The sequence below is a fragment of the Lagopus muta genome, chromosome 23 (assembly GCF_023343835.1).
Source record: "Lagopus muta isolate bLagMut1 chromosome 23, bLagMut1 primary, whole genome shotgun sequence".
Lineage (NCBI taxonomy): Eukaryota > Metazoa > Chordata > Aves > Galliformes > Phasianidae > Lagopus > Lagopus muta.
Window position 1 is genome coordinate 2997170 of NC_064455.1, and position 25859 is coordinate 3023028.

Genomic DNA, 25859 nt, shown 5'->3' on the forward strand with positions numbered 1-25859 from the left:
AAGAGCTTGCCAACACAGTATAAGGGAGGGAAGGTGGTATTAACCTGCAAGTCTAACTTTATAAAAAGAAACCAAGGGAAATGTCACAACGGCAGAGAAAAACTTCTTGAACACATTGCAAGATTTAACAAGATGAATCAGCATGGAAGATGCTGCTAAGGGAAAAAGAAACAAAAAAAAAAACACCCAAACTTTGGAATTTATTTGTTATTCTACAATCTTTTGTTTTGTTTCTGCTCACAGTGAGCTCCCAGATAAACGCACTGTAAGGAAATGATGCCCATGTTCCTACAGTTGAGAGATCTATCTTCAGATTTAGCCTGCAGGATGGGTCTCATTCCACCCAGGAGTTTGGCAGAGATGCTCTGTCACCTGGTGGTATGCTTATTCCTGCAGAGGGCACAGATGGCTCCTTCCTAGAAGTACCAAGATTTTGTTTTGTTTTAGCAGCACAGACAATTTTAATCTCAGACTCAAAGTAGAAAACACACTTTCATCCTCTTGGCACAGTCATGGTGAACTGTCACAAAATAAAGCATCTAGAAAGAAAGGCAAGATAATGTTTCCCTTTCTCTCCTGAGCTAGGAAAATCAAAGAGATTCACCAACCAGCTTGAATGCTCTTGCTGGGGCTGCCTGAGAGTTGGTCTCTACCAAATATTTCTCCCATGAGAAGGCTTTGGGATCCTTGTATCCTGAAAAACATGGAGAATTAACATTTAAGTAAGAGAACCCCACAATTATTCTTACAAACAACAGAAAAGCTGCTATGCAACATATGGCTATGATGTTAATGGAGCACATAAAAATGCATGGCATTGGCAAGTGATCTGTTTATTCATACACACTACTTATAGCACACACAACAGCACTGCAAGTTTCCCAAGCTTCTGCACAAAATTTTAACCCCAATCTGAAAAACCTGAAGAGTTTTTTTTTCTGTACAGCTTAATCCATTCTTATTCTGTTGTCAAAGCTGGCAATTAAGAGCAGCTAGTCAGAGGATTCTGTGATGTGCAATGACATCACTAAATTCATCTCCTGTTTTATTAACCATGCTGTGTGTGAGTGCTTGGCTGTCTGTAGAAACTTCTTGTCTCTTCCCACCTATTCATCCATAGCTGAGTAGAATTAGCAGTCTGGATGTGAAAGCTCCATCACCATTACCTACCTACCCAGGTACCTACAAGGCTCTGCTTCTCTCTTCACCAGCAACTCTCAAATGACATTTAAGAAAGTGCTTTACCTTTTTTTCTTCTTCTCATTTCAGTATTTTTTAGCCTCAATATTGTTCCCTTTAGGCAGGAGGGTCCAATCACTAATTGCATAGGACAGACTGCAAATTGCTGCACATAAATCTTTTAGCAGAGAAATGAGAATTGACTGCAGATTCTCTCAGGGGCACAGGCAGTTGTGATGTGAGTAGTGGAGCTGTATGCCACAGCCTCGGTGCACATTCCAGAAGCAGGAACAGATGTGGTGCTGCTGAGGAGCCCATAACCCCTCTAACATCTGCAGTAAAAGGCACAAAGGCTAATTCTTCCACTGCAAAGGCAGCTTGTAGTGGTACCCACTTCACTAAACTTGATATGCTGTAAGTAATTACAGAATTTCTTGCTCCAAGGCTGTCAATCCAGCTAACAGCAGACATGATTTTTTAATTACTATTATTTTTAAGACAAATGAGAACTTCCATAGCCCTGAAAACAGCACTCATTTTCCTGCAGGCTCTGTCCTTTTTCATTTGCCCACATTCTCTACATTGACTGAATTCCAATGAAGCAGAAAGAAATGTGGCTTCAGTTGCTCCTTCATTTTCAGAAATTCTCTCATCATCTATAAAATCATGACACCGATTCCTCTTTTTTCCTGCTCGCTTTGGAGGAAATTCTGAAAACAGCTCTGATTTCTTTCCTTCTGAAATAAAACTCAATTGCAAATTACCAAACCTCGTTCCTTTGCTTGAAAGAGCTGTAAAACAAACTACAGTGGCAAAAAGTATGAACAATAACTCTGTTCAATCAGCGAAGAAAAGAGTCAATCTGTAACTTGCAAACATATAATTATGTGGAAGATAAAGCCTGCAGGTTTTTTGGCTGAGGGAGGAAATGTCTCACTTTCAACATACCAGGTGGTGTTGTCAGTGGGGTTCCAGTTTCTTGGCAGTAGCCAACAGGACGAATATATGGGCTGCTAGATTCACACCTGAATCAAAGAGGAAAAGTTGGCACAAGTCAATTTTATATCAGAAAGAAAAGCAGAATTTCAAATGCTCTCTGATACGCCTTTGCTGTGGTAGCAGATGCTTTCAGTGGGTGTGATCATGATGTAAAAGACAAGCACTGCCTTGTTAGAATTTATACACCTAAGTTATCAAGGTATTCAAGCTGCTCCAGAAGATGTCTGCTGCTTTAAAATACAGCAACAACAATAAAAGAGCTCCAACCCCCACACAGACCACACAAACCACAGCTCAGCCTGGACACAAATCATCCGAGTTAAAACACAAAGGAAGCAAGGCAAAGAAAAATCAAACACTTGTCCCTAACTGAAACACAATTACTGTGCAAGAAGGGGCAATGACTTCAAATGTCCTGACAAGAATTGCACATGAGCCATTGTTTCCAACCGAAACCTGTTGGTGGTCTGCCTGGTTCCCAATTTTATTGCAAATATAGACACTCTGAGGCCCTGAAGGAGGGGATGGATCCATTTGGGACAGCCCCTTTAGTCACAAACTGTGTTTTTGAGTCAAATGCTACTTTGAAGCTTCGTTTGCTTGTGTTTCCTATTAAAATGTTCAAATTCCAAACAAAACAAGACATGGAAACAAAGCTTCACAGACTAAAATGGTAAAGGAACTAGATCTAATGTTCTGCAAATAGAAACAGCAGTGCTACAAGGTTCTGGATGGTGTCTTTTTGGCAAAGAAAGAAAAAAACCACCTTGGCACCTATTCTGAAGAACAAAACAAAGCAAATAAAAGGAGGTGGGGGAGAAAATACAGAGCACCGATCAAGTCAGCGCTACGTAGATAAGCACGTGCCTCGTGTTGCTTTCATAGGCAAACTCAAAGAAAGCTTCTCCATTCATGTGGGCTGGAAATCACAGGCCAAAGAGAGAGTATGTTTCCTAGATTAATATTTTACCTGGCCCCAGCATGCAGGGCAGGGATTGAGATTCCCAGATGCAGAAGAACTGCAGTGCAGGTCAGGACTTAAAAGCTTACATGCTGGCAATCACTTTTATTTTCAAAGTGCCTTCACCAAACTCTGCTGAAGCAATTGGGAAGATTTTTACTGATTTCAGCTCTGCTTCCAAATGTAAGCTTGCCAACTTCCATTACTAGTTCTAGAGGACGACACCAATCAGAAGGGTTTGTCACCAGTGGAGCAGCTTATTCTTTCTTTAGTTCTGCAAAGGATAACACGAGCCTGACTCCCAGTCAACAGCTGCATTGCCCTGAACACTGCAGTGGCAGTTCAAGCTAGTCCCACTGATTCTGCACTGAGCCAACTAAAGTCATCAAACAGAAAGAGAAACTACTTTGTAATAGCCCCCCAAATTATTCAGATATTTGAAAACTGATTTAAGATCCTGACTTCAGTGACGTTTCAAATATTAGACCTCACTCTCAGTGAAAGAGCGAAATAAACTGCAGTAATGCTTGCAGACATGGAACAGAAAAAGATGCTGTGTACCAGTAGTCATAAGTCTCATCCCAGTTATCAAAATGAATCAGCAGGCGGTTATCCACCATGTCACTGATGGTTGCAACGCACATCAGAGATGGATGCTTCTTGTCCACTGCCTCTAGTTTCATTCCCAGACGAAAACCAGATGGCGTGACAGGCTAAGGAACAGGACAGCAGGAAAGAGAAATCAGTCATAGCCCAGGTTAGGCCATTTAAAGTGCTGTTGTAAAGTTGTTAGTTGCAGGTCATAACCCCAAACCCCACAGACCAAAACTCAGGCCATTAGCAAGAGGTCTACAGACTAGACTTCCACGTGTTTTGGCAGTAACTGGCACTTTTAAAGAAGGGCTGTGCAGCCTGAATCTGCAGGTATTTCAATGCAAATTGAAAGGCTATGATGCACAGTCTTGTGCTGCTAAGTATTGGCTAAGGCTTAGCATGAGCACTGCAAGTCCTGTGCTATTGGTAGAAAAAATAGAGAGTCTTCACAAGCAGAGCTGTATGGTTAAGTCCAGATCCCTCTGCAGTCAGTGCTCTGTCCATCAGGAGCACTGAATCCATGGGATTGGGGACTTTGTGTCATCAGAATACCACAAAATGGGCAACTGTGTTATACAGAAACTGAGGCTAACAACCAGAAAGAAAACAATGGTGGGTGAAGGATGAAAAATACTGAAGATCCATTGCCTCATAATGAATCCCAGGGTGCACATGAGCATGCTGCTGGAAACCAGAAATTATTTTAGAAATGATTAAATTAGACGAAAGTGACACAAATATCTCGACTGCAGGGACACAGCAAAACAGTCCGTTGCAATATATTTAACAAATGGTGGAGTAAATCTTTTCCTCCAGTACTAAGGAAGAAGGGAAATAGAAATTCTCTGTCTGGACAGCCAGTGACTATGGGAAGGAAGAAAAATTGTACTAGTTTCCCATCTTACACATGAATCACAGCAGGAAACAGCTTGGATCTGACTGCTCTGTGGCCTCTGACATGAGCATATTAAAAACATGTAAATATTCTGGTCAAAACTTGCTTAGCATCAGACCTGTGTGAAAACACCTTGTATTCCATATAACCACTTACAGTGCTGAGGGTCTTAAAAAGGCTTTTCGGAGCTGCTTGAGCTTTGCAGTTCTTCAGATAGGAAGTCCAATTAAATTCTCCCTCCTTGAAACCTAGAAAGAGAGATAAAAAGATTGCTGTACACAGCCCTGTTAGGTTCAGATTGCTTTTCAGAAATGGAAATTACCTTGGAAGGATATGAACTTTGCATGATAACTGCTCTTTTACAATCTTCAGGGGTGATGCATGTCAGCTGAAACACCCCTCTCTCTTTCAGTACAATGTCCAGTCATTGAACTCAACCTTCAAACGATTCCAGGAAATGGAATGCAGGAAAGAAAGTTGTGAACCCTAACGAAACTCCTTGCTTTACACGCTCATCCAGGGGTTTCTAATCCAGCTAACAACTTCCATCTTTGGGAACATCAGAACACACGCAGCCAGGACAAAGAGCTCTCAGTACGATTTATGCCTTCTTGTACACTGCTGTATTACATTCATACCTTTAGGAGGGAGCAGCTTATGACTCGTTTTTTCACACCAGCCAACAGGATGGATGTCTGAGGAATCAGCATTAACCCAGAAGTCATAGCACTCCGGATAGCCATCAAAATGCAATCGCATTCTGTATCCTTGTACCTGTGAGCAGGGGAGTTCTGATTATCACACGTGGTCACACACAACTTAAAGAAAAACACTCATAAAATGCTCCTTCTGGACTTGGATTTCTATCTAAGATCTGGTTTTATTTTCCCTCATCTCCATCTCCCACTTTCCACGCTCCTCCTTCTTCACTTCAAACTGTTGGTGATAAAACTGGCCACTGCAACTGCAGTGCCCTCATATTGCACACAATGTACATCCTGTGCTGCAACATCCTGAATGAAATCCAGCAGGACTTATGTCCATCCCAGCTCAATTCCATGAAATGTGTTGAAGAAGCATAAAAGCATTTCGGCTTGCCAATATTTAGTAAGTCTTAGGGCCTAAACACATTGCCTTTGTTCACATTCATTCATTTTATGGAATGAACAGGTGTGTTACCATTATGAGTTACAGCTGCACAAATCTGACAGTCGGGTTTCACATACAGATTCTTAATCACTTCACATTATTCCTTCAGTATCTGAAATCCTCCTAATCATTAATGAACTAAAATAATATGCTTATCTTTCTGCTTTTTACTTGAACAGAAATACCATAAATGTAAACAGGATTTTTGGAATCAAAGATAGGAATATCACCTACCTCTGCCACTGTAAGAACACAGAATCGAGAGGGGTGCTCAGGATCCAGCCCTTCCAGTTTCATTCCAACTTTAAATCCATTCCGGCCTTGTGGGAATGACTGAGACTGTGAAAGGGAGGAAAGAAAGGAGAAACTTTTGAATTCCTGAAGAGGAAAAGCTATTGCACAGCAGTCATCAGATACACCTCAGGGTTTGAATTTACAGCTTTGAGTGGCAAATTCCATCCCTAAATGATAGCCTTAACAGACAAGCACAGGTACAGAGATCAGTAATGGCACGTTCACCGTATTTCAGGTTCACTTGTTATCCCAATTCGCCTCTGAAAAACATTGAACCACGAGTCTGTTGCATTTAACGGGGAGCAAATCTTTCAGCAGCCACAGAAATGAGCTCTATTCAAACACAAAAGATCTCCCTGCATAGCCCAGTGTAGGAGGGCTGGCAGAAACAAATAGAGAGGAAAGCTCCAATCATTCTGCCTGTGTCAGCACGAGGTCAGCAGGATGGATTTTCCCAAAAGGTAACTTCTCATCTTCAAACAGCAGAAGGGATAAAGCATGTTTAATCTGGAGCCCATTCACACAGCCATTCCAGAAAACGTTTGTGGTTTTCATTTATTTGCAAACTTAATCCAAATTAAACATTTGGAGTATAGCACAGGCTGAAGAATTGTAACCAGAATTGCAAATAGCTTACTGGATCCAATGGAGTACCAGACTTTCCTTCTCACCTCACCCTGCAGGCTGCAAACAGCCCTTGACTTTAGAGGATTCACTCAGAGTTGAACTCCTAATTCAGGCTGGAGCTCTGGAATGCAGAAGCAGCTTCACCATGCCTAAATTAATAGCCATATTCTCTCAGTTTCAGTGGATCTTCCACAACTTCCACCCTCCCTTGTAGTTTATCTCTAACATTCACAACTTCACTTACAGTTCTCTACACAGGAAGGCTGCTGTACAGCCACGGATGAAACACAGGACATATGGAAGACATTAAACTGTTCCTCTCCAGCATTACTTAGAGGTTGCCTAACAACCGACCTATTCGGAGCTACCCAAAGCAGACTGAAACAGCCACTGTTTATTTGGGAGTGGGATTCAATCCCTATTTTTTAATGTGCTGCTTTTGGATGAGGCTCTTAGGGTGGATGTCAGTTTCCACAGCACCTCAGAGCTGGAAACAACTGGGTTTTACTGCCTGCTTGCACCAAAACAGCTAATAAACCCAACTGCTGGTTTGAGGATAGTCTGCAGTTCTGCTTCCATGGAGTCAGTGGTTGTGTGAGATTGCCTGAAAAAAGCTTCCAACCTCTCTGAACAGCTTGAGGGGAGCAGCCGGCATCCGTTCCTCTTCTAAGTAGGAAATCCAGTTCCACACCTTCTTCTTTGCAGGAACAACTGAGCAATCAAAAACAGAAACAAAAATGAATGTTTCTCTCAGGTGCTTCCCGTTCTGCCCTCTCTTCTCTTTCTCCTCCCATTCCTGCAAGTAATGTTTTAGAGGACCTGGAGCATCTCTTGACTGCTCCAGTGCTGAATTACTCTTAGAGGAGGCAGCTCCGAGTTCAGCCCAGCCACATGCACAGCAGTGCTGTGCCTTGCTGTGCCCCTGAGGAGGCAGTGTGACCCAACTTTCTGAGGAAACGTGCAAATTCCAGCAGCAGGACAAACCGCGCTCGTTTCTCATTAACCAAAATTGATGGCATCACAGGTCAAAGAAGTTGTGGCCCCCCGGATTGCTGGCAAGCTGCCTGCAGAGAGCTGTCGTGGTCATATTCTGACCGAGATATAACAGTGTAAAACTGTGGGAAATAATTCCTTCTCCTGATATTTTACAGAGAAATAAGGGACTGGGGAGGAACTAAAGGACAGCACAAATGGGAATGTGTAACTGCACCTGATGTCAACCTCCAACAAAACAAATGAAAAAGCAAGTGAATTTGTGTTCACTCCATTTTTTTAATATATGGTACATGAATGTATGTGTTTATAGCCTGCTAATAGCACAGTGCACCTACTGGAGAGGCAGCTGTCAGTACACAGATGATGAAGACAACGTGGCATGTGCTTGGATTCATTCTAGTAGGACCACGGCTGTCCACACAAAATTATGCTTTGAATGCATATTTAAAATCTCCCCCCAGTTTACACAAGCTAGCTCCTTCAAGGTAGGCAATAAATGTATCCCAAGGTCTATAGTCAATCCCACGTTGTTTACAACTCATTTGCTGCTGGGCATTTGCTGTGTGTGGCTCTGAAGCTCTCTAAAGTCAATGGAGAAAAGATTCTTATTGGCTTCAGCAAGCTTTGCATCCGGGCTGTCTCCTTCCAGATCCTCTGTGCTGTGCCCACCATGCAGGCAAACCTCATATATTCCTGCTAATACGTTTCAGGAGACTGACTGTGGTAAGGGGGTTATGTGCCTCATAAGCTACTCTGAATGTGGAATGAGCTCTACTGTCCTCTTCCGTTTACTACTATTCATTTTATAATAGCTAGTAAAAAAAATAATCATCTATAAACATTAAAGAAAAGAGACTATGAGCTTAGCTCACCTTGTTTTATTGGTTTACTGTTTCTGCGGCTTTTCATATTATTTGATTTATTCTTCTCCTAGACACAGATATGTTAAAAACAAGTTTAGCAATATTGTTGTTTCCTCCCTCTTTGATCATCTCACAATGCATGTACAATAAGGATGTTACATGGATCTAACAGGAGTATTAGCTAGCATCATTTCCCTTTGAATAACCCTGCAAGAATGTTAGTAGGGTCTGTTACACACATCACTTTGATCCTGCAGCATCCCAAAATGCTTCACAAGTTATTCCACGTGGTACTAAAGTTCATTTAAATATGGCCACTGAAGAGCAGCAGAGGCCCACAGTCTCCATCAGGAAATTAAGGATTTGCTTTCTGCAATGCAGGATTTACTGCTCATGTAAGCAACCTTACTGCAATGCTCCATTTTCCTTTGGCTTTCTGATGTTCTTATGTCCATCTATGCCAGGGAATGGATAGGGGAAAAACCAACAAAGCACTTACAAAGCCCTGTAGTTCAGAAGCAGAAGCTTCAATTACCATCATAGATGAACACCCCAAAACAGGTTTCCTTGCGTCACGCTTGGAGCCAAGCTGCCGTTCATAGCTGTATGAAGTTTTCAAACCCATGTGAATTCACCCAGGGCTGTTATTCCTCAGAGTGAACCCCAAAGGGCAACATGTGAAATGCAAAGCTGCCTCCCAAAACACGCCCCAGATGAAACAGAGGGACCATTTCAGATGATGAAGAGGAGAAAAGGAAGAGACAGAAGTCAAGTACTTCTGCAGTGTGTGTACTTTCAAATCTCTTAGGCACATCAAAGAGAAAGCTAAGCAATGAGTTGAACTGTTCATGAGATCAGAAATTGCAGTTTGCATTACCAACAAGCACCTACTCCAGTGGCTCTGCATTAGAAAAACAAGTGCAATAACAAGTACAGATATAATGGTTCAGGCCTGAAATTACATGCACGGTAGCAGAGAGCAGAATCACACAAAGAAAGGCCCCTAAAAGGAGTACAATGCTTAATGAAAGTTAAGATCACATCACAACTGAAGTACTGTTCATATGCCATTAATACCTGCTTCTAGTGGTTTAGTGGATGTGCACCCAAAGACATAATAAACAGAAATCTGGACACCAGCCCTCAGCATCACCTAGCATTCCTTGACTGCAATTAGGCATAATATTTTGGGGGCATGTATTTTAATTACTGGGAAACGTGCTCAGTGCACACGGCTGTAAGCAGAACCACGTTCAGTTACAGTGTGAAATCTGGACTTCACGTGAGCTGTTCACCCATAGTGACTCCTCTCACTTCAGAGCTGAGCAGTGACCCAGCCCGTTCTCATGGGTACAAAACAACTCCCCTTGGTTCAGCTGTCACCATGCAGGGAGATGTAAGCCACAGCACTGTACATGCTCTTCACACTTCTCCTAAAGAAAAGACAGGCAGCCTCATTTACCTCTTCCTCATACGCATTTTCCTCATCATCCTCAGACTCCAAAAGCAATCTTCTCTTTCTTCTGAGCCGTTTCACAGGTCTGTCAGCCTCGTTTACCTGACAGCCAATGCTGGCATTAAGATTTCTACCACTTCCCCTGTTTCTGCAACCATCTGGAATTTCTTTGGTATCACTAAACGTTCAAAATTGAAAACAAAATCACATTAAAAGCCCGGCAGTATTCTTGTGGTATCCCCATTGCCTCTGTACCTCTTTGGCAGAACGAGGTCCATTTACCTGTCCCTGTGATGCTGTGAGCCTGTTTGAGCACAAAACTTCCCGTTCTCAAAGCAATCCATTTGCTTGCAAGTCGGGAAATCAGAACAGGGCACGTCGTCTTTGGGCACTACAGGAGCAGAGAAAAAGAACATTATTAAAGGAAATTGTTAAAACCATGCATCTGAAACACTTTCATGCACGGAGTTCTGTCAAATCCTTTACAAGCTCTCATTAAATGAACCTCAGAATGCATTGGGAGGGAAGTAATTATTATCAGTATACAAATAGAGCGTACCACCTCATTAAAGACAAACTACTTTTATCTGTAATATTTTAATTTTGGAGAAGCTCTATCCCTATGTCGAAGTATTAAGAATGTAATCTAAAGGCTATGACCAGGACACGATTCCTAGTTCTTTATCCTTTGTAACCCTCTAACTTGAAACGCGCAAGGCCAACAGTGTTTGAAGAGTTCTGCCCAGAGTCACACTGGCAGATTCAAAGGAAGAATTCTTGGTGCTGAGGTGACCAGAGATGGGCTGGCTCTTTGGCTGATGGGTTGCTGCTGCCTCAGCACTGGCAGGCGAGGAAGACTACAGCCAGACAGCAGGAGCACAACAGAATGCCTTAAGGGAACCTACAGAGCTTATGGTGAGTCCTGAGATGAGAGACACAGCAGGGAAAGTGGGTACAAAGCCCTCGTACCAGAGAAAGGAAACAGTTCCATGACAATAGTGGGGAAAGCCAGCTGGTAGAAACTTGTCCAGGCAAGCAACAAGAGGAGAGTGCTCTTCCTACAGAAGAAATTTCCCTCCATGGGTGTGCATGATTTCAGGGATGCAGCCCTGCCTTGACCAGTGATCCAGCACTGGATTGCTTTGGCACATTCACAAGGTAACCCTGCCAAAACAATGAGTAATTTGGTCATAGGAAACAAGGGTTTGAGGTGAGGGAGACGGCCCAGCTTAACCGAGAGGTGTGGAATGAAAAAGCTGAGAGGTTGGCATAGAAGTGTATGATTTTGTGTTGTTGGTTTCTGGAAAACAAGAAGAGGTCTGCAAAGACCAATCTGAGATATTTGTTGATCATTACGTTGATGCATGTCCGTAACATGCTTAGATTGTCTTGTTAGAACTCTATTTCCCCTAATTTAGATTGCAGGAGCCTTGGAAATGTTGAAACTGTAGCAGCTAACAGCATCTATAGCAGGAGTCAGGTTAGACTCAACTCTCTAGGAGTTCTAGCAAAGCTAACACAACAGGGATTGACTAATTAAGGGACACGAACCCCAATTAGCACAGCACTATGTCACCCACTCACATTCCACACACAGGTGGAGGAATGACACTGGAAGCTCTCATTGCCCCCAGGGGTGGTCAATGAAGGCACATCTGTAGTAGTGCATCAAACAGTTCAGTTTAAGACAAATGCAGACCTAACTAACAGCTGTCATGACAAGGACATCACCCACATGAAGGACAAATGTCGATGCCACTGACAATCTGCTGCCCTGGAAAGAAGGGCCTCCATCTTCTCAGCATCACCTGAGGATTTAAGCTCAAACTCAGTGGCAGTGGGATGTTTGACCAAGCTGACAAACCCAGCCCACATCATTTCTATAACCACACTTACCTTCCACACAGGAGAGCACAATGCAGGAGCCAGGTACTGTTATGACTGTGCAGCAATTACATTCACTTTAAATACTCCTAATATATTCAAAATAGACAGTGACTCACAGCACATGCTGTGTCAGGGGGCACAGCGCTGCTGAAACACGCATTTCAGTTCTGTTTCTAGAAGCTTTTTCAGAAACTGTATATTCTATCTCACAGCCAAAAGCTCACCTTCCAAAGCAGTGCTAAAGGCAGCGGGAGTGTTGATAGCAGCAGGAGCAATGCTGGCTGGACTGGCATTTATTGCTGAGGCTGAAAGAGTTTCTAAGGCTTCTGCTTTTTCTGCTTCTACTTCAGTAATGATTTCTAGCATTCCAAACTCATTTAAAAAGTACTGCAGGTAACAGAAGAAAGCAGGTGAATGAGCAGCAGCAAATAAGTTAGGAAAGGGAAGAGGAAAGAATAGGATTCCCTGAGAAGCAGTGAGGTATGAGACAAAAAGAAATGGCTGTATGTGACGTACAAAAGCAGTAAAAATAACTAACGATAAAAACAAGAAACACCAAGTAACTTCCTCAAAATGCCAGCAACAGGCTCCCAAAAATCCCAGCAGTGCATTTCATTGCCAAAGGAAGCCAGGTTAATTCTACCTGCTTTGGATGTTTCCCCCTTTTAAAAGCCAGACTTATGACAAAAGCACCAGAATAAACTCCTGCAGAAAACCAATTTACTGCAAACCTCTGTTCTGATGGTTCAAACCTAGCAAAGCACAATCACATTTACAGCAAATTCCCCCAGATCCCCACGCAGGCAGGAATCACCCAACTAAAAGTGATATTGCAATGGGGAACGCAGACCTTGGAGCAACACGATGCACTGAGCTGCAGGGGCTGGGGGCACAACTGGGCAACAAGAGCTTCCCATAAGAGCAGAGGGACGAGGGGAGATGCAAAGGCAGTGCTGCTGGACAACAGAAGACATGAAGAGATAACGAGCAGCTCTTCTCCTTGCATGCATCCCAAATAACCAGGATGCGCCCAACCTGCAACAGGCCAGGAGCAAACGGGTGCAAAGCACAAAAACCCTGCCAGGCATATTGTAAAATATATACATATTAAAAAGATACATATATATATATATATAATATATATATATAAATATAAAATCTTCTTTTTGATGAGCAAATAGCTCCAGTCACTCCTTGACCTTCTTCACTGCCTGCAGCACAGAGCTACTGAGCTCAAGAATGAAAGAGGCAAGTCAAAGGTGGGTTCCATTTGCAAGCTCTGCTCCAAACCTTCTTCTCAAAGCCCTTTATTAGTTTGAAATCTTTTCACAGCCATCCGTTCTTCACTTAAAACAGGCAAACTCAGTCTAAAAGCATTTTGTCACCTCTGAAGCAGGGCTCCTCATCAAGGAGCACCATTCTGCCTCTACCGCTGCACGCTTCCTGGTCTCTGATCCCACCCCCAGCACCCTATCAAAGCCTCATCCCAAATACTCTTCCTCCCCCTGCTCGCTTTTGATCTCAAAGCTCTATTTCTTAGAGCTTCAAAGATGCTGGACTTGCTTCTACAAAGTGCAAACCTCTTCCTCTGCATTCTCCCAGAGACCGAGCATCATTTTTATTTCAGCAAGAAATGGCTCACTACAATGAAATAATAATAATGAAATAATCATTCTAAGGTAAGAACTCTGCATTTCCTGCAGACTGGCCAGCTTAAGAGAAGAAACCTATCAGCTGTCCTCACTGCCAGCACAGCATAGCATCTCAGCAGTCCGGTGCCATCGCTGATGAGGACAGCTCAGCACAACGAGCAGAAGGTGGGCAGAAGGAGCATCCCCAGATCTCTGTGCCATTAAGCAGCAGAGCTCCCAACTGGAGGTGGGGAAGGATGCCAACATCATTCTGTATCAGCAGATCAGTCTCTGGGGTAGATATTCTTGCATACAAATCAACAGCTCTGATTCAGCCCAAGCCAGGGAGGACAGAATGCTGCTATCCCTTCCTTTAAGAATTCCACAGTGTACCTGCAGCCTTATTAACTGATGAATCCCACTCCAAGCCCCCAGAAGCAAAAGACTGTTACAAAAAACAATGCCATATTATTAACAGTCCCTGATGTGCTGCAGAGGACAGGCTGCCCCATGGAGCCAACCCCCACTCTTCAAGGCCATACTGCTCACCCTTCACTTCTGGAAGCACACAGCTGTGCTTCTATCAGGACTGCATCCTCCACTGCACATTCAGAGGAGCTCAACGCAGCACATTTGTTAGTTTGAAACCGACGTGAACCCTTCAGAAATAATCTGTCCTTCCTGAGAACTTTTAAAGAAGGAATTCAGGAAAAATGCATTTCATTGTGCATGCCAGAACTGGAATACAACAGGAAAACGAAGTGCTTCACATTTTTGGAGGAAAAAAAAGTGTTTGGCATCTTAAGAATGAAGCAGCTTCCTGTGCAGCCAGTTATGTTCCAGCTAAACACTTCTACTGCGCTCACTGGCCGTGGCATTCAGTGCTCTTACCCTCCATCATCTAACATAAAATAATGCTGTATTACTTGTTTTCTTTAACCCATGTAAGCAGTGTGGTGCTTTGCTGGTTCTCTACTGGCAGCCCATGGAGGGACTTCTCTGCACTACTGGATATGGGAAGGGAGAGACGTCAGCATCTTCAGGAGGTGGTGGACCTGATTCTGAATGCCTGATGACCAACAATATGTTTTTTTCAGAGCTCTCACGTTCCTTCAATTCCAATTTACCTCTAGAAATTGATTTTTTTTTTTCCCCCCAGATTCAAATCTTGACGCCTTAAGGACAATTTTATGCATTCACTTCCAGCCACCAGAAGTGCAATCAAACTGAAATAACAGCTAAAGGTAATTTGGGAAACAGTCGAGTCACCTCCTTCCCCCCTCTGCGACAGTACATCATGTTTGTGGCCATCAGATCTCGGTTGTGATTTATAGGAGAGCTGTACTGGAGTCACCATTGTGAGTATATCAGGCAGAGGCAGCTGTAAAAAGCTGTCAAAAATAACCACTGGTGTGAAAAGAAACTCAAGGCCCAGCCCCATAAATATTCACTCATAAAAAAAGGTTCTCCCATTTTGGGCTGAATTAAGGGGACTTCTTGCCTGGACAAGATTGAGAATTAGGAAGATCAGACCCCTGAACTTCCATCATTTAATTATTTAAAATATTCCTACCTTTAGAAATTAACTGAGCAACAAATGAGAAGGGGGAAGGGAATGCCACCAGGCTTTCAGAAGCATCACTGAAATGCCACTGCTTGCTTGTAGAGTTTGAAACAAACCGCGGTCTGAAACAAACTGTTTGCTCTGCACAACTTTTACTTGCAGGCTAGAGAACATCAGGTAAATACTGTTGCAGTGCCTGAGGCACAGTGGCTGCTGGTTTATTGTTGCTTTGGATTCTTACTTGTATGTTGCTACTGGGTAAGGTACCAATGCCGTCTTTCCAGTCTAAGGCACTCAGCAAATCGTGGTCTGCTGTCGGGATGCTGATGGTGCTCTCCAGGACATTCTGTTCCATCTTTCTGCTTAGCCTTTGGGCTCTTTATTGAATTTTAAGAAAGAAAACTAGGATTTGGAGAAAAGAAAAATAATAATAATCAAAGAATAAATCCTGCAATCTCTGGATTCAGCAGGAGCTACGCTCTGGGTATCAGCAGTACCAGGATTTAAAACTGCAGAATCATAAATACACAGGAGCATGCATAAACTCATACACCATATCCACTGCAACAAGTCAGTACAGCTTGTGAAGCAGCAGCATTTGTTGCTACGTTTCTCTGTATTGCAACAATGCTTAGGTTCCATGCTAGAAATTCTACAATGCTCTTAAAATGCTTTTTGCCCACGCACTGCCTTCGTGTCCCAGCAAATGATCTAATGGGCTCCATTAGAAGAACTGACTGTAAGCCACAGCTCTATGAGCCCCCACTTCCCAATTACTCAAACATTACTGCAGAAGGCACTGAACAAACACTGACCATACGTTAACTGTATGCTGCTGCCCTTTAAACATCCCCTGAATATTTTCAATCTGCAAATGTAACTGCTTGCCTAAAAACAAACGAGAAAGACTCACAGCCTTCTCTTGAGCTGGCAGGACTGCTAACTTTTCCAGTGTGAGCAAAGCCACTGATGTTAAGCACAAAGCTGAAGGCATGAGCTGAGCTGCACTCCTATGGACATGGGTCAAAACCACGCATGGATGGGGCTCTTTGCTCTGGCTTCTGGATTCCCACATCTGAGCTGGACTGCTCTGCTCTCAGCTCTCAGATGAGTTATAAGGTCAGGCATTGTCCATGAACAATTTGCTTGATCTGCCTTTGGCAGGTTGCTTCTTGCCTTAAGCACTGGAGTGCAGTGACAAGGCTGGGGCACGGTTTAACTGCTGGGTGCTTACACTGGGGCAGGTGAACTTCACTCTGCTGTGATGTCTTCCACATGCTGAACCATCCACCTGCAAGCTAAGTGTGAATTTACTGCAGCCAAAGGCAAAACCACAGATCTGATACGAGTAATTGATGGTGCCTGAGCATTCCTGCAGCTCTAATTCAAGCATGACAGCTCAGTATGATGATCTTATTTAGGTCGAAATCAGGACAGATGCATGTAGATTGCATTTCTAGTTATCTTTGCATAGCATGGTCTAATCCCTGTAGTATTTGCTTTTTTTTCCCCCAAATGAACGTACCCAACTACTTACAATCCTGCCCATGCAGCAGAGCAGCACATGTTCTGCTCAGGCTGAGCCACAGCAGTGCAAACAGGAGCCACCAAAGTAGGGCTGAGCTGCAGCATCCAGCCCAACTGCCATTGGTTTCAATGGAACCACCAGGTGCTGCCTGGTGACCGTGGTGATGCAAACAGAACCCCACTGCTGCCCCCAGCCCAAAGCTCAGGCTGGGTGCCATCCAATGACTGCAGCCAGAGGCATTAATCTCAAATGTGCCCTGGTCCATCTAGAAGCACCTGTTTGAGGCCATGCTTCAACTCCAGCAAGGGCAAAACCATCACTTTTTGTTATTATTTGTGCTCAGGCTTTAAAAATAAAGAAGCTGCAATACCAAGGCTGTCTGCAGGGCTCCCTTTAGGGAAGGGGGTTTGGAAAGAGCTCGGACAGAGCTTGGGCAAACGTAATTAAACCGCAGAAGTAATTAAACTGCTGTCAAGAAGTATAATACACGAAACAATCTTGGGCTATCTGGAGAAGACCCAATACGATAATGGGCCTTTTCCATCTCCTGTGCTTTATAAATCTATTAAAAGCCCTAGAAAAATGCAAGGAAGAAATTACCGTTCTTATAGGGCTCCCTACCAGTACAATCTACAATAAAACCAAGATAGCCCAATAAAAGGAAGCAAACTGTGCAATTAGAAAGGCAGCAGAAACTAACTTGAAGCATTCTGAAGAGCCACAGTCGAGCACAAACGTTTCTGATTTGTCCCTATTTGCAATTGCTTTTCATTTTTAACATGATAAGACTCCGAAATTTTATTAGAAGATACAGCAAAGCGATGATGAGTCACCCAGACCCAAGCTGGAGATTCAGATGTATGAAATGATAAACGACTGGCAGAGAAAACGGCTCATAATTAATATGCTACCACCCAGACCTCTGTGCTTTATCTTCAGATTTGAAACCTGCAGGAAAAGGAAGCCCGAAATACTCGGGTTTTGATCTCGTTTCTGTTACTGAACCTCAGTGCAGCCTTGGGAAACTGCTTCATCGTTACTGCAGAAAACCAGCTGCAGCTTTTAACATCCATCTTGCCTTCATTGGGAGGGGAAAAAAAAGGAATACGGGAAAAAAGGCACAAGTTCATACAAACAAATAAAAGCACGGAGGCTGAATGAGTCAATTGGGGTTCATTATGTTTCCCTATACACCATCAGATCTAATGGGAAGAGAAATATTTCAACAGAAATTCCATTTCACATGCTGTCCAGCTTGACTGAGGATTTTGGTGTCTTTATATGAGGGTAAAATGTGAGAAACACAACGATGTAATAAACCCAAAGGCTGTAAATCAAGCAAAAAACAATCTCAGGTTCACAGCCCTTCTGGCTAAGCCTCCATACAGTAGGAGGTGAAATTCCATTCAGGAAGCAGCTGGCATCAGGGAAAGTATTTGATATTGTGCTGTTCTGGGAATAACCAACTTACAAATCACCCTTCCTCCCCGAAACAGAATGGGAAACCAAGCAAAGCTGGGCATTTCATTCAGTGTAATATATATGCACTCCAGCAAGCCAGGATTCAGAGCTCTGAGCACCCCTCTTCCTGTAAAATTCAGCATAGTTAGGTAACAGCCATTATATCTGTCATTCATTCTTATGACATTAGTGGAGAACTGAACCGCAATTTAAACAGGAGGAAAAAAACCCGTAATGAGTTCTCACAAGGCACAGCTAATCCTGCTTCTGGAACAGCTTTGAAAACTTACCATTTCAGATAAAAATTGGTTGCCTGTCCCAGGCTGTGACGGTGACTGATGATCTCTTACTTACCCATCAAAAAATATTACTCACCTCGGGCAAGCAATATTTTGCAAGGCTGAACTAAAACAATTACCAGAAGCCCAGCCTCACCTCCAGGAACCTCATCAGCACAGGCACAGATTGAAACGAACTTTCAGAGCTTGCAACAGAACCATACCAACACATTTCAAAAGAAAGTGCTTGCAGCCACTAGCAAGCATTTAATAGCACGAGTAACAGAGCTGCTTTCTCTATCTGCTGCGTCAATGAAGGAAGAATCAAACCTGGGCTCACAGCACGGCTCTGAAGCAAGGAGACACACACAGGATAAATGCTCAGATAAACTGCTTTGGTTTCTGGGGGCTTGCAGTGTTTGTTTGGACAATGCAGTCCTTGCAAGGTGACTGCAATGCACATTAATGTATGGATTATACCTACCTGCTATTGTGCTGCAGGACTCATAAAGAGGCACGGCGGCTGTGTGACTTTAATCCATTTATAAGATCAGACACCAATATCTCGAGCTCACTCTAAACCAGGCAGCTGATCCTGGCATTAAGTCCAAAGCAGCATTGTCATTCATAAGCTGCTATCTCTTGGTTTCTTGACACAGTTGTGTTCAAAAAAATCCCAACGCATACTCGTATTTATTTCAGCTCAGAAAAGAAAGCTGCTGCATGGGCTGTGTGTGCTCAGAGTGTGATGCAGCCTGCACAGAAACCCATCCTGCACTCTCTTTCCATTCGTGTGCCATCTCACAGTCACACAGCAGCCCTTCTCCTGTCATTTTCTTGCAAAAGGTGAACAAAACAGTCAGTGCTGTGCTGCAGAACCTATTCCCAGGAAGGGTGAGGATGCAAGGAAGGCACAAAACCTCCTCTGCGCCTTCCTTGGGCAACCTGTTCCAGTGCCTCACCACCCTCTGAGTGAAAAACTTCCTCCTAATATCCAACCTCAACCTCCCCTGTCTCAGTTTAAAACCATTCCCCCTTCTCCTATGTAAACAGCTGCTCCCCTCCTGTTTGTACTCACCCCAGAAAAACTGCCACATTCAGAACTTCTGCAACAGTGGCAGAAGACAAGGAGGCTGTGGATCCCCATCCCTGCAGGCATTCAAGGCCAGGCTGGATGTGGCTCTGGGCAGCCTGGGCTGCTGGTTGGTGACCCTGTGCACAGCAGAGGGTTGGATCTGAGTGATCATTGTGGTCCTTTTCAACTCAGCCCATCCTTTGATCCTATAACATTCCCCATAAGATGCCCAAAGCTGTCCCAGTGCTAAACCTGCGCTCATTCCTACAACCACACAAATACTTCCTGATGCTCTTGACCAGAACTGTTCTCACTCAGAGCGTAATGACCTGTAACCAAGTTGTACGATTTCTCATTCAAGAGAAAGTCAATTTTGTGGTAACATTAAAATTATAGTGCTGGGAGAAAAAATAAAGTGGTTCTTCTAATGGAAAACTGAAAGCTCAGTTGCCACTTAAATGCTTAACTAAGAAACAAAGAATTAATTTTGCAATAAAACACGATCTCAAAGTGGATGTAGTTAAAGAAAACAAGAGCACGCCATTACATTTTGTTGTCCTCCAATATTTTCATGTCTGCAATGACTGCAAGTTGGCAGAGGCTTTCAAAAAGAATTTTAAAGGGATGACAAAGTTCTGCACTGTTTGTTTTATTTGCTTCTGTTCTGAAGCCTGGCTGACATCGTGCCTTACTTCATCTCCATTTCATCCTTGTTGGGAGAAAAATTAAGGCTGATTATCTAAAACTGGCATTAAGGCCACTAATATTAACCTCCAAAACTTCCAGCACCTCCTCCAAAGCAGTTTTTTAAGTGTCTTACTGACACTGACAGAAGCTGCTCCATGTTGAGTAATGCGTGCTAAGGTCAAGCATTTCAAAAGGAAAAAAGAAAATAAAAAGTGCTCAGAACTGACAAAGCAAGTTCCAAAAGTACAGATAAACAGAAGCTTGTTGTTCAGATCCATTTGATGCTGAAGTCAATAGGCAGAACCAGACAGAGTGCCTGCACTGCATGTAACTGCGAGACAAAAATCACAACACAGATTTCTTTCCCTGGTATTTGTTTTTTAAATAGCTTGATACAGAATGCAGTCAATTTGTTATTTGTGGATTAGTGTTACTACAGAATGAAGGAAGTAAGGTACAGTCTGGCATAGAAGGCCATATCAAAATATCCCAGCTACCTTCAGTTAACTCTATGTGCAGGGGGAGAAAGAATCAGAACAGCAGCGAAGCATCGCCTGCCTTCTGTGTGCAAAACAAATGGAGAACTGCAAAACTGCCAGAGTCCCTGCTGCAGGAAAGGCTGAGACAAAAAGGAGTCTCAGAAAATCATCTGAATCTGGACACAAAAAGGGTCAGAGAAGGAACCAACTAAACAAAAAACGCAGAATTACTTTTTCAGGATACAGATCACAGCTTGCAGGCAGACACAGGCCATCTTCCACCCTTCCTTTTCCATCAGCAGCTGCAGCAGGTAAGGGTGGATGGGTACCATAATCACAAAGGCTGAGCAGAGGAAGAAAACTTGATAGTTCTGTCAGCAGCACTGTTATTTAGCCAACAATACACTTAGAACAGAAGTTAAATGCAAGTGAATGACAACTAAAAGAACAGGTAACAGCCCAGGGCCTCTGTCTTTCTTCAAAAAGGGAAAAAAACCCAACAAACCCAACCCAAACCCACCACCTTCATCAGCCCAACCTGCTTCCTATGCCTTTTATTTATTTATTCAGTAACTTTGCATATGTTCCAGTCCTGGAGCCCCAGAAATGCAGGAGGGCTGTTATGTACTATTTGGAAACCCACTCTGACACAGACTGCAAGAGACAGGCTGCTTGATCAGAAATAAAAAGTAATACTGAGATGCTACATTTAAGAACAAAACACCCGTTCTGCTGGCACTGGACATCCCAGTCTGCCCATCACCATGTCCCCAGTGACTCAGTGTACCAACAGAAGCACATCCACACACGTTTCACCTGCTGAGCACAGTCAGTGCTGCTAATGAGGAAGACCTGGGCTGGAAGGAGCCCCATTTGCTGTGCCAACTAATTGATTCCAAGTGCCAGAGCTTTCAGCTGCCAATGTTCATTAACAAATAAACCATTTGATCTTTTCTCCCACCAGCTTCTGATCTAATTCTTCCATCTACTGTGCTAACCCTCTTCCTTTCCTCTGTCTGCTGGAGGCATGTGGCACTGATACAAGTTGTGGAAGGCTGAGAAAAGACAAAAATAGGTTTGTTGTTATAAACTATGGGAGAGGGGGAACTGTGTGTGTCTGGAGCAGAAAAACTGATGCTGCAATTCAGGAAGCACTGCGTTATTCCACAGGATGACTTCAAAGATGCAGAGCAGCTGCTATGGCATTTCAGCCTGGTTCTGACCCAGTCTATTTTCCTGATATACAAATCCTGAAGCATCAATGCAGAATTACCCACAGATTCTTTCCTGTTCAGAGCAGACCATGCTCCTCAGCCTCTGCATGGCAACCCCATGGCAGTGGTTTCTCCTGACCTCCCACTGGCAGACTTTTGCACTTCTCACCTCCAAAATAACAGGGTTCGTATGGATCATGGAGGTCTTTTCCAACTTTAATCAATCTAGGATTGCCAAGGGGCAAAAAAAGGCAAGATCTGAGCTCTGTGGCCCATGGGACTTCTGCAGGGCTTCCACAGAGCCATTCTGTCACCATTGCATGAAAAAGGACAAAGGGCTTACACTGAGGCTGTACCCCCAAATCCACAATCCCACAGTGCAATGTATATATAATCACACATAAAAACACCTAGACTAATGGCTCTAAATTGGTAGAAATAAGGGAAAACCTTCTCCCATAGATGGGACGACAAAATTCCAAGTCAACCATTACAAACTGAATTTGCAGGTGTTTGTTAAAACAAGTTCTAGATGTTACTTCAAAGACAATCAGCCTAAAGACCAATGCCTACCGCTGCCTTAACGTTCCTGCAAGTAAAGAATTGGTGCTGAAATGCAGAAAGCACACCCGAGGCAAATACACACTCTCAGGTCACATGAAATTGTGGTCAAGAGCTGTCAGCAGAGCACATCTGTGCACAACCACACATCACACCGCAGCTGACTCATTACGGCAATAAAAACAACAGAGGGGAGTTCAATTAACTCTGCCTGAGCGTGTGAGATGGCGACACGGAGCTTTGCTGGGCAGGCAGCACGCAGCCCAGCTCTGCATCCATCTCCACACTCATGATGAAGCGCAATGTATTCGATGCGTGTTCTTAATGGCAGGAAAAGATGCAGTCAACTTCAGGCACTGCAGTACTTCCCTCTCTTTTGTGCCTCTTCTTATACAGTATATGTACCAGAGACGCTTTATGCAATTCTGCACTAACCATCAGAGCTCTTTATCCCTTAATCCTGACGACGGACAAACGCAATGTTGTGTTTTTTGGTGGTTTTTTTACTCATCTAAGCAGCATTTGAAGACATTAAACGCGTTGATACTAAAATCTAATCCAGCTCCCTGCAGCGTTGAGCATTAATAAAACCGCCCTCATCTCATTCTTCCAAACACCAAACTTCATTCAGATTGTCCCACGCTCATCTTTACGCAAAACACCGCTCAGGGATTCTCAAGTTCTGAGTTTATTGCTCTGTTTATCCGGCAGCAGCCTTCCCTCCATCCATTAATCCTCAATTTCATCGCTTCTGTGCTTTTCTCCTGGAGAACCTCTGCTTTCAGAAAGCATTACTTCTCGTGTAGAATCGCCATCTACCTTCAAGCTCAATACTTGGTTAAGCCTCCAAAAATCTCTCCTTTGCTGATGTTCCCCTTTGAGAGCAATAAAACACGATCTCAAAGCGGATGTAGTTAAAAGAAAACAAGAAGAGCACGCCATTACATTTTGTTGTCCTCCAATATTTTCATGTCTGCAATGATTGCAAGTTGGCAGAGGCTTTCAAAAAGAATTTTAAAGGGATGTCAAAGTTCTGCACTGTTTGTTTGCTTCTGTTCTGAAGCCTTGCTGACATCGTGCCTTACTTAATCTCCATCTCATCCTTTTTGGATAAGCTCTGAGCCTCCCCGTGCCCAGGTTTCCTCCGCGAGCACAAGCCTCAAATATTTTGGGATATCTGTCTCCACAGCCCACAAACTCATCTTCCGACGGGCTCCCACGTTTGTGACAACGGCAGCGCGATGACACGAGGCCAAAGCCCAGCAGAGCACCGCCGCGCTCAGGTTCTGAGGGTTCAGGATTGAGGAACAGGGGAGAAAGAAGCCCGCCCGGCTCCGCGGTGCTCGCAGAGCGGATCCGGAGCTTTGCACGCGGAGTTCCAGACCCCGCAGCGGAGGCACCCGCGCCCAGCAGCGGGCGTCGAGCGGCCGAGGGCCGAGCGCTGCGCTGAGCTCCGCCGGGGCCGCGGCGCCCTGACGGCGGGAGGCGCCATGTTCCCACCCCTCCCCGCCGCCCCGCACCGCCCGCCCCGCGCCCCCCGGCCCTCAGCGCCGCCGCCGCCGCCCGGCCCTTGCCACAAGATGGCGGCCCCCGGCCCCGCCGCCACTCACCGCCGCGCGGCCCAGCCCGGCCTCCCCGCGCTTTTCTTTTCTCCTCAACTCGGGCAACGTTTAGCGAACCGGCGGCGGGCACCGCGCATGCGTCGCTGCTCCGGCAGCGGCCCCGAGCCCCACGGCTCCGCTGGGGGCAAGGCGGGGCCGGGCGGCGGCAGGGCGGGCGGGGACGGGGCGGCTCCGGACGTCCGAAACGGGGATCTCGGGCCGGCCCGCGTGAGCGGCGCCTTCGCTGCTCTACCTGTGGTGGAGTTCGCTTCGCACCGCTCTGTTAAAATCGTGCTTCTTCTCATCGGGGAACGTCGTGTTTTTTCTTTTTTTTTTTTCCCCCCATATGTGAATTTTGAGCAGGGAAGCGCTGCTCAGCGATAGAAGCAGACCGCACTGAAGGCTCTGCTTTTAACCACGTCCTCGTGCTGCTCCCCACGAGTTGCTGTGGGATTCCTTACCATGAAAGATGGCATTTAAAAAGATCAGCGCGCGAGTTAAATCAGCTGCTCTTAGGGGAAAGCAAAAGCGTTCAATACCCGAGGGATGCCCAAGGAAGCGGAGCGGGGCAGTGCCTTCACCACGCAGCTGTCGGTTAAAGCTGATGAAATCTCTTGAGGAAATCAGCCCCTGCTGAGCCCCGCTGCGCTTCTGCTTCTGTTCCTTGCACCACATCGCTCCCGTGCTGCCCAGCTCTCCACCGCTTTCTTAATCGAAACCTGCTTTTTACCTCTTGATAACTTGCCCGCAGCAATCGATCACCCGCTTTGGAAACGGCAGGAACAAAAGCAGGGAACAGGCAACAACGAATTGCATCCAAAAACTGCACTAATTAATGAATTACATCTAAAAACGGCACTAATACCTCACTGCAAGTACAGACATTTCCGTGCAGAGTAGGTGCTAGCTCCTTACTTCTGCATGGCCCAAACTACTCATCTATGTAACCTCAAATTAATTTTTGACCTGTGTGGTTTATAGAACCTCCTCTACTGGGCACAGCGTGCATCTTAGTTAAAAGTTTGCCTGTGTGCTTCCTTCCACCCTCAAAACACCCATCCTCAGGGATCCGGGGAAGAAAGTACTGAGCACCCTTACTAAAAACACGCACTTCACTAGCAGCAGCATTGGCTGTCAGACAGCAAAAGCAAGAGTAAAATGCTCGCCTACACTTAACAGGTTGTGGATTTTGTTAGGAAGGATTTAAGCTAATTATCCCTATTATCATCACAGAACGGCTTGGGTTAAAAGGGACCCCAAGGACCATCATCACCTTGCCAGCACCTTGCCTGTTTCTTTTATAAGCAGCAGAAGGAATTGCAAACACTCATCGCCTAAGATGTTCAAGCAGTAACCACAAAACTGAACATCTCAAACTTCAAAGGAAATTAAATATCACTTCCACCGAGCTTTCTCATGCTCCTGCAGTAATGTGACATTTGATACAGCCTGAGCCACTCACCGAGCCCTGAGCCCTCTCTTACGTGCTACAGAAATATTGTCTTGAAAGCCACTCTTGTGATCTATCACCCTTTCATCTTTTTAATGCGGCAGTGCAAGTTTCAAATGATCCAATTATACAAAAATCACTTGTTCCTATGAGGTTAACATCTAGTTGCAAGAATTGCCATTAGAAATATGGTTAGCAGTTTGAGATTAGCTACAGGAAAGTTCTTAATAAAGCTGTAACTAACCTTCCCTACCAGACTAAGGGAGGATTAATAAGATTTGCTTTGCCTGGTATTTTCTGACGGCACTGCTGGCTCCAAAAGGTAGGAATGTCAGTTCTTAATTCAAAGCCGATGTAGGAGCTTGTAGAAAGTTCAGTTTTAATAATTTGCTAATGGTGCAACTGTAAAACTGGAGTGCTATTCAGGACC

General features: G+C 44.4%; 1 protein-coding gene across 2 annotated transcripts in view; it reads right to left on the minus strand.

Moving 5' to 3' along the window:
* Positions 1-21096, minus strand: part of LOC125703983 (lethal(3)malignant brain tumor-like protein 4) — a 37243-nt gene extending 16147 nt beyond the window's left edge. The window contains exons 1-13 of one of the 2 annotated variants that reach the window (XM_048969210.1): positions 19441-21096; positions 15337-15497; positions 12125-12287; positions 10296-10404; positions 10020-10191; positions 8567-8624; positions 7321-7409; positions 6012-6116; positions 5267-5402; positions 4785-4876; positions 3701-3852; positions 2128-2204; positions 609-694 (exon numbers count right to left, since the gene is read on the minus strand). In XM_048969210.1, the coding sequence (XP_048825167.1) occupies positions 609-694; positions 2128-2204; positions 3701-3852; positions 4785-4876; positions 5267-5402; positions 6012-6116; positions 7321-7409; positions 8567-8624; positions 10020-10191; positions 10296-10404; positions 12125-12287; positions 15337-15450 (1353 nt within the window). In that variant the 5' untranslated portion in view covers positions 15451-15497; positions 19441-21096. Of the gene's footprint in view, positions 1-608; positions 695-2127; positions 2205-3700; positions 3853-4784; positions 4877-5266; positions 5403-6011; positions 6117-7320; positions 7410-8566; positions 8625-10019; positions 10192-10295; positions 10405-12124; positions 12288-15336; positions 16651-19440 lie in introns of those variants that run through there. The other variant, XM_048969209.1, reaches the window with a different exon arrangement.
* Between the last annotated feature and the right edge of the window lie 4763 nt (positions 21097-25859).